Source organism: Fukomys damarensis, unplaced genomic scaffold, assembly GCF_012274545.1.
Source record: "Fukomys damarensis isolate Sample0158 unplaced genomic scaffold, DMR_v1.0_HiC HiC_scaffold_30, whole genome shotgun sequence".
Taxonomy (NCBI): domain Eukaryota; kingdom Metazoa; phylum Chordata; class Mammalia; order Rodentia; family Bathyergidae; genus Fukomys; species Fukomys damarensis.
Genome location: NW_022900942.1, coordinates 58,440,532 through 58,453,394, shown reverse-complemented (window position 1 = coordinate 58,453,394; position 12,863 = coordinate 58,440,532). Strand labels below are relative to the sequence as shown.

Sequence of the window (12,863 nt, the reverse complement as noted above, 5' to 3'; positions counted from 1 at the left end):
TGCTACTTGTCTTACAGGATCATCTTAAAGAACCAAACAGTGATTATGTGCAAGTCTTCTAGAATTGGGCAGTGCTATCAAAATGCTTGTTGTCACTGATGGAGGAATCATCCTTTTGTAGAGAGATGTTCCTCTCCTAGGTGACTTGGCAAGGCAGTGGGGGTGACTGTGGCGTAGTGTTCATCTTTTCATCACCAGCGGCAAACCTGACGATCGTTCAGGATGATTATTTCTCCTGTTTGATAAAGGAAGGGGGTCACGAGAGGTGGTCTGACCAACTTTAAAAAGCACCCAGCAGCCAGAGCCCCACTGTGTACAGCGCCGGGGACCGGTCCCTGGCTTCTTGGTAGCTGCTCATCCCAGAGGACACGGGGCCTCACTGAGGAGAAAGGGACATCAGTGAACACTGCTTGTGAGCCCCGGTTCCCTCTTTGTTCCGCTTAGTTGGGTTTCGTTTATGTCGATGAATGAAGCAAGGCGGAGTTGCCCAGATCACTGCCAACACCCCTGGGAAGGGCGAGGAGGCGCCCCCTTCGACCAGGGCCCGCTTGTTCCCTGGGTGCACGCGAGTGTGGTGTCGGGGTGGTGAATGTTGGCATGGCTCTCTGGGTAACACCAAAGCATTTCCTCTGGCCTGTCCTCAGGGACTTGAAGGTGGACGGAGGGAGACAGTCAGCAGGCACCATGAGCTTGAAGGAGATCATTGGTCTGGAGGGCGTGGAGCTGGGAGCTGACGGGAAGGTAAGGCTCCTGGCTTTCCATCCCCGAGTTCACGAAGACACTCACCTGCCAGGAAGCAGAGGCAGCGAGGAGGGAAGTGAGCCCTGGGGCAGACTGCGGGCGTGTGATGCCAGCCCACCAACTCTGCCGGCTGCAGGGGAAGCACACCCAGCCGGCGATGTGGTAGCGGCAAGGTGGGGCTCCCTGGGCATGCGCCCGGCTTCCCGGCTGAGCGTGCGACACATTCAGGTGCTTCACACGCGCGTGCACATATCCGCGCACGTGCCAGGTGGAGGGCTGGCTCGTGGGACACCCAGTCACTGGCCGTGGGAGCAGGACACCCTGCAGCTGCTAGAACAGTGTGTAGTTTCCTACGGCGAGAAGCATGGGGAGCACCACACGGCAGCACCGTCGTGTTCCTTCCTCCCTACCCGGTGCAGCGAGCTGCTGGGTCTGAGGAGTGAAAATTGCAAGATGAACTTGACCCACCAGCCTGGTGGCAGGCAGTCTCGAGCAGCCCACACAGCCTGTCTCTGGGGACACTGTCCTAACACAGGCCACTGGGCAGCGAGTGACCTTCACCCTCCTCAGCCCTGGGCCAGCTGGTCGCTTCTGCCTGAGTGGCAGCATTCGGAGCTCAGTGTGTAAGAAGGGTGCACGCCAGGTGCTTCCCCAGGCCGGTAAAAGAAAGGCACTCACTCCGTCCTTCTTCCCAGAGGGTGGGTGCTCAGCTAGAAAAGAGCGGGCATGGACGTGGGCATCAGGAACAGCCCCCACCAGAGGAGCGGAATCTGGCCTTCCCAGAGACTCTTGGGTCCTGATGTGCTCTGGAATTCCTGCGTATGGTGTATGAAGAGTATACATTGTGTGTCTCGCCTGCAGCAAATTCTGCAGTTTTGCCTTGCCCATTGTGTTAATAGTTCTGCCACCTAACAGAAACAGTTAAAACCATACATCAAGGGCCACCAGGGAGTCAGCTTAGTGGTTCCACCACCTGCCTCGCTAGCACAAGGTCCCAAGTTCGTCCCTGGTACCAAAACCAAAACAAAAAACATTAAGTCTATTCAGGTGGGGTTTAGGGGCACAGATTTGGCACAAGCAGGGGCCAAAATATTTTTTCATGTTTCAGATTACACATTTTAACAAGTAGAACTCAACTTGGGGTCACAGCATAGCTCAGTCAAAATGCAAACCCAGCATTGTCTAGAAGCAATCACTGGTTTGTTTTTTATCTTCACCTTTTAGACGGTTTCTTACACCCAGTTTCTATTACCCACAAATGCCTTCGGAGCCCGGAGAAATACCATAGACTCCACCTCCTCCTTCTCCCAGTTCCACAACCTGAGCCACCGCAGCCTCTCCATCGGCCGGGCCAGCAGCACCCAGGGCAGCCTGGACACAGGTAACCACGCCCAGCCGGGTCTGGGAAGCTCCAGACAGGAGATGCTGGCTTTATGGGCCTCTCTCTGTGTGGACTGGAGAGCAGGTGCCCAAGGACAAAGTGACTTTGGGAAAGTTCGGTCTTGGCCTGTGCAGGTTCACAGCCAGGTCACGGGTGATCTTCTCAGTTAGATTTCTCAGCTGCCGAGCCAGCAGGGTCCAGCCAAGGCCTCCCACACCAGACAGAGGGAGCTGGATTTCCCACCTCCTCACTCGCCATTCACAGTTATGTCCCCCAAGGTCAGGCTTCTCAACTTTGCTCCCTTGCCCCAGAGAGTTGGGCCCTGATCGGGGTGAGAATTTCCTTTTTTGGCTATCATGGTGAGTGAGCTGAGTGGCCACCGAAGGAACATTTGCAGACTCCAGCTTCGCCCACCCAGGCCTTTGTAAGAATTGGCACAGGGACAAAAATTAAAAGGCTGGGCTCCAACATGAGATCCTCCTGCCTCAGCCTCCCAGAGTCTTGAGATTAGAGGTATGTGTCACCATGCCTACCTTCCTTTGCCATCTTTGTAAGAACTGGCAAAAACTCTAGGAAGCAGCATTATTTCTACTGTCAGAAGGGGTTCCTAGGGAGTATGGCACCCTGCCTCTGTCCTAGTGTCCAGCCACCTGTGGTCATTCTCGGCTCTGTGCATTGGTGGCCGCCCTGGCTTGAGATTCTCCACACACGTCTTCCTGGATGCATCCACCTAAGTCCTGCCCAAGTCTGAGTTACAAATCTTAGTTTGAAAGTCTAGAAATGAGCTTTGGGACCACATTACCCCTGGGGTGAAGTCTGGGATCTCCCATTTTGGGGAGACATATGTGCTTTTGTAGAATACAAAAGAGCGTCAGAATGGTGAAGATTTGCTGAACCCTTTTGTGGGGGCTGAACCGCATGGACACACAGTGCTGTCTGCTTCCCAAGCCACGCGCCTGAGGCCAGTCTGACTGCACGAGCCGTGCTTGGAGTTCTCGCAGCTGCCTCTGCCTCAGAGGACCCAGGCCCCTCACTGTCAATCAGCCGTGCTTGGTTCTCGCCGCTGCCTCTGCCTCAGAGGACCCAGGCCCCTCACTGTCAATCTTGTGTCCTCTTCAGGTAGTGACCTGGGGGAGTCTGTGGACTATGACCCCAACCTCCTGGACGACCCTCAGTGGCCTTGTGGCAAGCACAAGCGAGTTCTGATCTTTCCTTCGTACATGGTGAGTAGCAGCAGAGGGCTGGGTGTTTTGCTCTCCCTGCAGCCGCCTCCGCAGGTAGCTCGGTGACACTCAAGGCCTGGGGCTCCGCACTAGGGGTGACTTAACGGGTAACTGGGCTTCTGCTGGTCATACCTGCAGATGCCACTCCCAGCCAAGGCCGGGGCCCTTCACCTCTGAGGGGTGTCCCAGGTCACAGACCCCGGGAGCACTGTGTTCCAGTCCAGCCGTTTGGGTCTCCGTGGAGACTGCAGGCCCCCATGTGCACTGGAAGCAGACAATTGGCACTGGGCTGGGATGGCAAAATTATCACTGGGGAAAGTGAAAGTAGGACACTATGGTGTTAAATGCAAATGCTTTCCTTGCTGTTTTTATTTGATGGGATCCTCCCTTTGTGTCATTTTGGTTTCTGCTTTTGACCGACCACCTCTCCCACCAGTAAGGGCTGTCGCTTCTCCCGACACCAAGGTCGGGGCACCCTGCCAGGGTCCCACATCCTGTCTTTGGGCAGACAGACCCAACCCGAATCCTGGCCAGGCAGAGCGCTGGCCACAGCAGTGGGGAGAGGAGGGTCAGCCTGGAAAGCCCCCTCTTCTGCTCCTTTCTCCTGTGCTGTCCCCAGGTCTCAGCACTGAGCTGGAACGTCCCCCGGTGGCGAGGGATTATAGATACCAGAGTGCAGACTAGCCTCAACTACTGAAAAGATACCAGATCTGGGGCCAGGGATTTAGCTCAGTGGCGCTGCGCCTGCCTTGTAAGTGCAAGGACCTGAATTCGATCCCCCAGTATTGGGAGGAAAAAAAGGGATACCAGATCCACACTCAGAGTGTAACTGTTGTCCAAGAGATGCCAGGCAGCGCCCCGGCCTTTGCCGCTGACTTTCTGCATATATCCTCTTATCATTTGGCATAGTTCAGAGGTCACTGTGAACCACCACACTGAGTCCCAATGAACTCCAAAGGCATTTGGTACAGAATGACCCTGGTCCTCACTGTCCTGCAGCTCCTAACACAGAGAGCTACACTACAGCCGCGTGGAGTTGCCGCGTTCCATTCCATGACCTGTGCATTTGAAAAACAGGTCTCATCCATCTGCCTCAGGGGCTAACACCTAGTAAGAGCTCAATAAACGAGCAGAACCAGTGTCCTGCTGTTCAAGAGGGCACACCTGAGAGGTATTCCCTTGTATGAAAATAAGGATTCTTTCGCAGTTCACTGCTTTGCTTGTGAGAGTTCATTTTGTTAATTAAGCAACTTGAGCAAGAAACTATGGCTCAAAATCTGACTGAGGCCTTCACAGCTGGGGGCCAAAACCAGAACGCCCCGCCAAGGGCCCTGTCCCTGCTGGTTATGTTTGACTGCTGACCCAAGAGCAGGGCGTGAGGACAGCTCTGCAGACCAGCGGGGTCACCTTTAGGTGACGGGGATACTTCGAAGGTGCTCTGTTGTGGCTGATGGTGGGGTTTGGTAACAACGCTGATCTCTCCTTTTGCAAGCCTGGTGTCAGGTGTGTGCACGTTCAGATGATTGTTGCTCCATGGCCAGTGTGCTAGGTGGCTCGCCAAGTTAGGGTGCCTGTCCTGGTTTTATGGATCATTTGTCATTTCCTCACGTTGGGTCTGCAGTCTGTGTTTCCTGGGAGGGTCCGTGTCTTAGCACAGTAGGCTGTGTGAGCTGCATCTTCTGGTCAGATCTGTGAGACCTGCTGCCTCCTGTTCTGGCCACAGACGTTGTTACTTTGATCAGAGGCAGGTATAACTTTTGGGTGCCTGCCTGTGTGTGTGTTACAAAGAGTCTCAGCCCAGCTCCCTAGAGACAGAAGCAGGTGTGAATTGGAAGGCTGTTTCTTGGGCATTTGTTCTGATCTTATAGGAACAAGAGTGCAGGTGTTTTGTGTTTGCCTTATTTTTGTACGTTAATGAATACAGAATTTGCACACACAGCAAGCTGGGTTGAGGTCCTACTATGGGCCCAGCCGGGCCCTTCCTTCTCCAGTGGACAGCGAACTAACCACAAACCCCATTGTCATCGATCTTAGTGAGTAGGGAGTCAGTCAGTGAACAGAAGATAAACCACTGTGGCCCTGCAGAAAGAGCCCCCTTGGAAGAGTGAGGTGAGGGCAGGGAGGACGCAGGGTCGGTTCTTCACTCAGGGAGACCCTGACGTGTCAGAAGGTTGACACAGTGTAAAACGGCCCCTCCCTCTACATGTGCACCCTGGCCCTGGGCTCAGGGAGCTGCACGTGCCATAGGCCCAGGACTCTGAAAGTCATCCCTCTGCAACAAGAGCCTCAGGGTTCCTGGAGCCACACGCTTCAGGCCCCAGGGGGTTGGTGTGCGGAGCTCACTTTGTGTCATCTGCCAGGCTGATGTCAGGCCTGTGAGGCCAGCTCCAGCTTACTCTGCCCAGGGCTTCCTGCGGCCACCCTAGCAGCCTTTGCCTGCAGTGAGAACAGACAGTGGGGGCCACTCGGCCTCAGGGTCCTGCTGTCCTCCCCTAGCCTCCTCGAGCCCCAGGGCAGTCCCAGAGCTGTTGCCCAGTATTATCCTGTTTGCACGGAGTTTCCATCTCTGCAGAATCAGCCAACCCTCAGAGCCTTCCACCTATCAAATCCCACAGCAGCCACACGCAGTGGGATTTATACACAATCACACGCACCCATTAAAGTGCAGTCCCATGAGTTCACTGAGTGCCCCTCCAACCCACATAGGATGTTTCTGTCCCTTATGCAGTGCCCTCCCCCCACCCACACATCTGCCATAGCACCTCACTTCTGGCTCCATATTGTTTTACCCATTCTGGAATTTCATGCAAATGAGGTTGTAGGGCTTGCGGTCTTTGGGGGAGGGGGTGTCTTCTTCCACACTCCTTAATATCTGTGAGATTCACCTTTGTGTGCGCGTATTGGTATTTTCTTCCTGTTGCGGAGTGGTGTTGGATCCACACAGACTCTCCACTCTCCTGTTGATGAACATTTACAGTTTCCATGCAGGGATATTAGGAAAACTGCTAATTTGTAGGAGTCTTTTTATGGGTGCCTGTTTACATTTTTATTGGGTAAACTCCCCAGGGGCAGATTGGAGCCAGATGGTATCAGCCGTCCAGGGTGTCGTGGGGAGGGCTGTGTTTCCTGGGTACCTTTTCCATGAGCGATGTGAAAGGGCCTCCGGTCACCATCCATAGTGTATGCCTTAAGGGTGCAGGTTCCAAGGCCTGTCACTGGCAGCGTGGAAGGGGCACCCTTAGAGAGGGGCCTTGCACTCTGAACTTTGATCCATGCAGGTCATTCCTGTTATTATCCAAAGATGAAAGATTGGACTTGAAAGTCCCTGGGGGCAGGCGTGGAGAGCAGGTTGCAGCTGCCTGTGTACTGCTTTGGGGGCTCTGGAAAGTGACCGTGGCTACACGCAGGTTCTTCTTTTGGTTTATGCAACTTCCCTGAAGAAAAACAAATCAGTTACTAGCAGAGCTATTAGTTGATCACTCATCCACTGATAACTTGCATCATTTACTTGGTGCTATATTAAACAGTCTATTGGAAGATTAACTAATAGCTCCAAGCCGCCTAACAATTTAAATGCAAATTACTAAATGTTTGGAGACCCTATTTTGGAATACAAAGGGTGTTTGAGTTCCACTTTTCATTCTCTGTAGAACAAGGACAGGTCATTCCTTAAATGACATGCATAAAATACATCACATTTTCTCTTCTGCCGATGCTATAAATACCAATTCTCCAGCCACACCAGTTATGAGCATAAAGTATATCACGTAACCTCACATCTCTAACACTGAAGGCTTAACAAGAACGGATGCTGCTCGAATAATGCAGCTTCCTTGCCGTGACGACCGAGCATCCATCTCCTCCCTCAGCTGGCTTCTTCAGCGGTTAGAGCTGTGAGGAATGGTTTAAGTCTTGTGACCAAGTTAGAGTGAAGACATCGGCCATGTAATACACATGCTCCATTTTCTAAAAAAGTTCTGAATCTTGGACAACTGTTCTCCTGTAACTACTTTACGGTTTCTAAAAGCAGTTACTGTCCAAACCTGGAGGAACTTCAGTCTCGTAGATGAGCATGTGAATGAATGGAGGGAGGTAAACAATAAAATTAAAAAAGATGAGGTCTGATAGGGGAGCGGCCGGACAAGACAATCAAAACAGGAACGGTACTTTAAAGTTTATGCCAGCTCTAATGCAGGCTATTCCGATTTTAAGGTAGCATCACACGGCATACTGCCGAGTCCATTCTCGAGCTGTCCTGTTGTACTTGGCTCTGTTTTACAGATCTGTGCAATCTCTCGCACTGGGGGGTCATCTGGGTTTGGATCACATAGTGAGCAAATGGATAAAAGAACTTTAGAAATAGTTAAAGCAGGATTTAAAGCAGGACTGCCATTAGTGTTTAGATTTGGATGATAAATTCTTGTTGTAAAGGCAACCTTAGGTGGTTTGAAGGGGTAGTCTCTGTAGGAAAATGAAATGTCAAAGAATGCACCACCTTGATGTGGGCTGTCATTGGGTCCCCTAATCGTGGCTTGCCAGTGAACGTGTCATTCCCACCTGGGCCTGCAGAATGCTGCACTGGCGGGTCACGGCCCAAATCCCTAATTTCCTTAGTAATCCGCTTCAGCGCATGGTCCGTGCTGTCCTGTCCTGCCACATCCCGACGGGCCTCGGCTCCAGCGGCACAGGCACGGCCTTCTTCACCAGCGGATCCATCCGCCAAAGCCAATGCGCAGCGGCCCATTCCCTGGCCGACTAAGCCAGTCCGACCAGAGGTCTCCTGAGGGCCGCCCCACACGGGGTTCCTGCAGTGCTTCAGAGAGGGGCCTGCGGAGTTACCACCGGATGCTCCTGGCCTCATGTATAACTAGAGTCTCGCTGGAGGCTGGAACCTGGCAGCTCATGGAGTAGTGGTTTTCATTGTTCTCTCCCTTTATGGCCATGAAAAGTACTTAAGGGGAGAAAGCTGAGGTAATAGCAGCAGAGCTAACCCTGTTCCCTTGGATCTCTGGATCCTTTTTTTCAACCCTGCAATCCCCAGCCCGTGGGAGTCGCTCTTTGAACTGGGGTTTTCAGCAGTGTGAGCTGCTCAGTGTTTCCACCGAGACGTTGGCTCCAACCGTTTCCTGCCTGCAGGGTCCCGTCCTTTGCAAGGTCCCTTCCGGGCCTCAGGTTTCACCTGCCTGAGCCACTTTAAGGCCAATGATGTGTGACAGAAAAGCAGCTCGGACTGGGAAGGCTGGTGGGAATCTGGGTGCAGAGGCGGTGGAGGGAGGACCTGGGCAGTGCAGTCCCACCTCGTTAGGTATGTGTGTTGATCACAATGCCTCAAGCCTGGCGTGGCAGAGAATGCCCATGGTCTAAACACTCAGGAGGCTGAGGCAAGAGGATCGCCAGCCAGCCTGGGCTACATATCAAGACCTTGTCTCAAAACCCGTAAGGAAGAAAACCTCCTCAGATTCCTTACTGGTCTGTCGTTGGGTTTTTGGAAGCTGTGTTGTTAGATACTATCTGTGTCCCTTACATTTCACCTCTTTAGTGTGCAGTATGTTATAGTATATTCATAAAGTTACGTGGCTGTGACCATAAATCATTCCACAACATTTTCATCATCCCCAAAAGCAGCCTCTTCCCCTTTACCTGTCCTCTGAATCCTGTACTGCCATAGGTCTCAGTGTTCTCTCTGGATTTGCCTGTTCCCTATCAATGGAGTCATACAGGATGTGCCTTTGTATCTGGTTTGTTTCACATAGCTTTACATTTTGAGGCCCATCTATGTTGTAACATGTATCAGTATTGTAGTTTTTAATTATTTCTTTTCCTGTAAAAAGTCCCAAGATGTACAGCAACATCTGCTCCTTTCCTATGTGTTCAGGGTGGGGGAAGGGTGTCCAATTTGTGACACCCCCCCTTTTTGGAGGCAGGGTCTACCCCAGGCTGGCCTTGAACTCATGATAACCCTCCTGCCTGAGCCTCCTGAGTGCTGGGATTTCAGGCGTGCACCACTATTCCCAGTTCAGGTCATGAGCGTGAATATGACACACCCCAAAGCCACTGTTGAAGAAATGTGTGTGTAAAAATACATCCAAAATGACCTGGGTGTTAGAAGACACCACACCCACACAGTGGTGCTACTCCCGCTGTTCTGGAGCAGCAGAGGAAGAGCCAGCAAATCCCTAGCCCTGAACTCGCCTCACACTACCTGAAAAAGCATAAACCTAAACCACTTCACACCAGTGAGGGAAACTTGGGCTCCTCCCCAACGGGAAGAGTCAATCCGGGGAAGGTGGCGTGGGAATTGCAGCATGTGCAGCCCCGGGCTGTGTGGGCCTGCTCATTCCCATGGCTCCCTTGTCCTACCCGGGGAACAGGGCAACATGCACAGGACAGCTGAAACACCGTCTGTTGATGGTTAGATCGACTTAGTCTAGGGCTGCCCTGTGTAGTGACTGAACACACGCAGGATGTCTGCTTCCCCAGGGCCCAACTGAGCTGAAAGTGCTGGTGGCCGTCAGACAAGTAGAGGGGTGCAGGGGTGGAAGGAGTCTCCTAGATCCTAGGTTTGTCTTCCTGCCGTTCATAGGTGTGGTGGGAAACAGGCATCAAGAGGCTGCCTGCTTGTCCCGTCTCTAGGCTAGCCGCTGGGTGTAAGAGCCCTGGGGTTCATGCCCAGGGTGGGGTCTCTCACCCCAAGGGCAGTGCCACTTTGCAGCAAGCTCTTCCATCCAGATTCCTGTGGAGAGGGCCCTTGGGAACAGAAGTGTCCTTTCTCTGACAGACCTACAGCCTGTAGCTCGGCAGGCCTCCACCCTCTCCTGCTGTACCCCAGCCCTACCCTAAATAGCCTTCCCTCCCTCTGCAGTGCCGCAGCTGGTGCCTCGAGCCAGGCTGGGGCCCATGTTCAGACGCTTGGAGTCTCCGTCTCTGCTCACCGTGAGTTAAGGCTGGACTTGTTTTTATAAAGAGCATGGGTTGTCCAGTGTCTCCGCCGTAGACGAGGTGGACTCTTCCGGCGAGGTGATGCAGCTGTGGCCTTTTCCTGGTGGAAGGGTTCAGGGGTGCCCACCCCAGCCCTGGCCCTTCCCAGCATCTCCTGTGGGGCAAGCTGGGTGGTGCATAGGGCTGTTCTGCACACTGGGTGTCTCTGGACACTCTGGGCTTGGATGGCCTCCTGCTCCTGTCTCTTCCTCTTAGTAGAGCTGTGCCAGACAGCTGAGAGAAAGTGCATTCGAGGGACCTCTGTGTCTGTCTCTGCAAAGTGCGAGCACTGCGGGTAGGGCTGATGTCCATCGCTCGTGCAGCCCGGCTTCCTATTGCGGCCACAGCTGGGCCAGGAGGGCCCTTCATCTGGTGAATGCCAGGGCCTAGATTTAGGTGGCAGTGAACATAGCCTGTCCCAGATCAGGAAGGAGCCACAGCCTGTCATGAGCCCCCTGGTTTCTAGTAACCCACTATGGCAAAGCCCAGGCAGTGCAAGTCTGTATAACTCACATTTAGGTCAGCAGGTAGATTTGGACAGTACCTGTACCCAGGCCCACGGACCTCCCAAGTCCATGAGAGAGCATCGGCCCAGGTTAATTCACTCTCTGCCAACTGCAGAGCGGCTGGCAGTGGCTGATGTGCCATGCTTGCAGCACAGTCTCCTGGGACCGAGTCCCTAGCTGAGCACTGGACAGAGCAGTGTTCAGGTGCCCAGGAGGGGCAGCACACGGCTCCCTCGAGGCAGACAGGAACACGCTGGGGAACGTGGCCTTGTCAGTGTTTCTCCAAGTGGGGACATCACTGGCACCTGGGTGTTGGGTTGACCCATGTAGGACCAAGACGACCCTCGGGCACATGTGAGACCTTAGCTGAGCAGAGGTTGAGGGCCAGGTGGTCACCTGGGCCCACCTGCTCAGGGCCCTAGTTAGGCGTCACATGCAGCTGAGGGTGAGCAGGACATGGAGTGGTGCTGAAGATCAGGTGTCCCAGGGCCACCAGCAGGGAGCAGCTGGTGGAGAAGCCAAAGGAGGAAGCTGAGGCCCAAGAGCTTAAGCACTTTGCCAGAACAGCGCTCGGCAGAGCTGGGTTTAAACCCAGGTTCCACTCCCAAGTCTGTTCTTCCCCGGTGAACCACAGCTCAGAGAAGCAGGGACAAGGATAAGACCAAAGAGAGCTGTCACAGCAAGCAGAAAAGGCAGGGAAAGGAGACACACCCAGGAAGGCCTCCCTCAAGCTGGGGTGGGGGCCAGCAAGGCCATGCAGCAGCACATTAGGAGCAAGGCACTGCTGGGAGCAGAGCTGTGTCCCCACCCCAGGACCTTAGACCGCATCCCTGTTCAGAGTAGTTAGGTGGTCAGACTGGCCAATGCGATTGTGTCCATGTAGGAAGGCAGAGACCCAGAGGCAGATGGACGGGGTCTCAGTGTGAAGGCAGAGCTTGGAGCGCTGCACGCACAAGCTCAGGACAATACCAGGAACTCAGAAAAGCAAGAACATTTCTACCCAGAGACAGAGCAACCGCAGATCCTATTTCAGAGGAGCATAGTCTGCTGACTCCTGGGTCCCAGGCTTCTGGCCCTGGCACTGGGAGGTGCCCAGGTCAGGGCTGCTCGTTATAGTAGCCCCGGGAAGATGATTCAGTCACCACCAGGACTGTGTGCTCAGACTGACAGGGATTTCATTGCCTTCAAGTCCAACCTGCCTCACTCCAAAATAGATTTAAGCAGACAGACTGGGCAGACTGTACTTGTGGTGGGACTGTAACAAGCTTACAGCAGTCCAAGGTCACAGCTCCCTGTCCTAGATGGCCTTGAACTTGGGCTTCCTAAGGCGGCCACCTCCTGGGCTGCTGGTCCCTTTCTCTGGACTTCTTCCTCTCGCTGCCTCTGCCCTTGAGGACTTATGGCCACTTGGAGGCCATCCAGAGAGGCTGCCAGCCCAGTGAGACATGGCCCCTGCTACCTTTCGGAAGATGGAATGGGGGTTGTGGTCTGGGCCAAGGAACAGTTCTTTCTGGGCTTTGACAGAAGCTAAGGTTTGCAGAGACCCCACTGCAAATGTATTCTAATGTAGGAAAAAACTCAAAGAAGCAAGGTAAAAGCCAAACGGATGTGTGAATAACATGTCAGGTTGGCCCAGGTCCCCAACTCAGGCCTATCCTGTCTCTGGCAACAGAAAAGCACAGCAGGGCAGAGGTAATGCAGAATGTCACTTGGCTCTAGGTGGCACACCTGAACCTGGGCACTGTCATCCTGGCAGTGCCACGTAGGCCATACCTGCAGAGGCCTGAGTGCTGGGCCCAGGGTCTTGGGATCAATTGACTGGCCATTCCTCCCCTGGGGTTCAGCCTGGAAATAAATACACATTTCTATTCTTCTTGCTCTCAGGAAAAGCAGACCCTGGACTGGTCAGGATATGAGTGTCAAGGTCTGGGGCAAGAGAAGGCCTCCAGAGAGCAAATGACATGGTGCCTTCTGGGGGTCAGAACCTGGCCCAGAAGTGAGGGCTGGTTACTTTTTTTTTTTTTTTTTTTTGGT

At 53.5% G+C, this 12,863-nt stretch overlaps 1 protein-coding gene and 1 pseudogene across 1 annotated transcript in view; one reads left to right on the top strand and one right to left on the bottom strand.

The window, feature by feature from the left end:
* Cables1 (Cdk5 and Abl enzyme substrate 1) overlaps window positions 1–12,863 on the top strand; it is a 72,104-nt gene that overhangs the window by 55,208 nt on the left and 4,033 nt on the right. The window contains exons 6-8 of the mRNA XM_033757412.1: window positions 645–741; window positions 1,966–2,122; window positions 3,242–3,345. Of these exons, the coding sequence (XP_033613303.1) occupies window positions 645–741; window positions 1,966–2,122; window positions 3,242–3,345 (358 nt within the window). The remainder of the gene's footprint in view (window positions 1–644; window positions 742–1,965; window positions 2,123–3,241; window positions 3,346–12,863) is intronic.
* On the bottom strand, window positions 7,564–8,206 carry LOC104872475 (annotated as a pseudogene).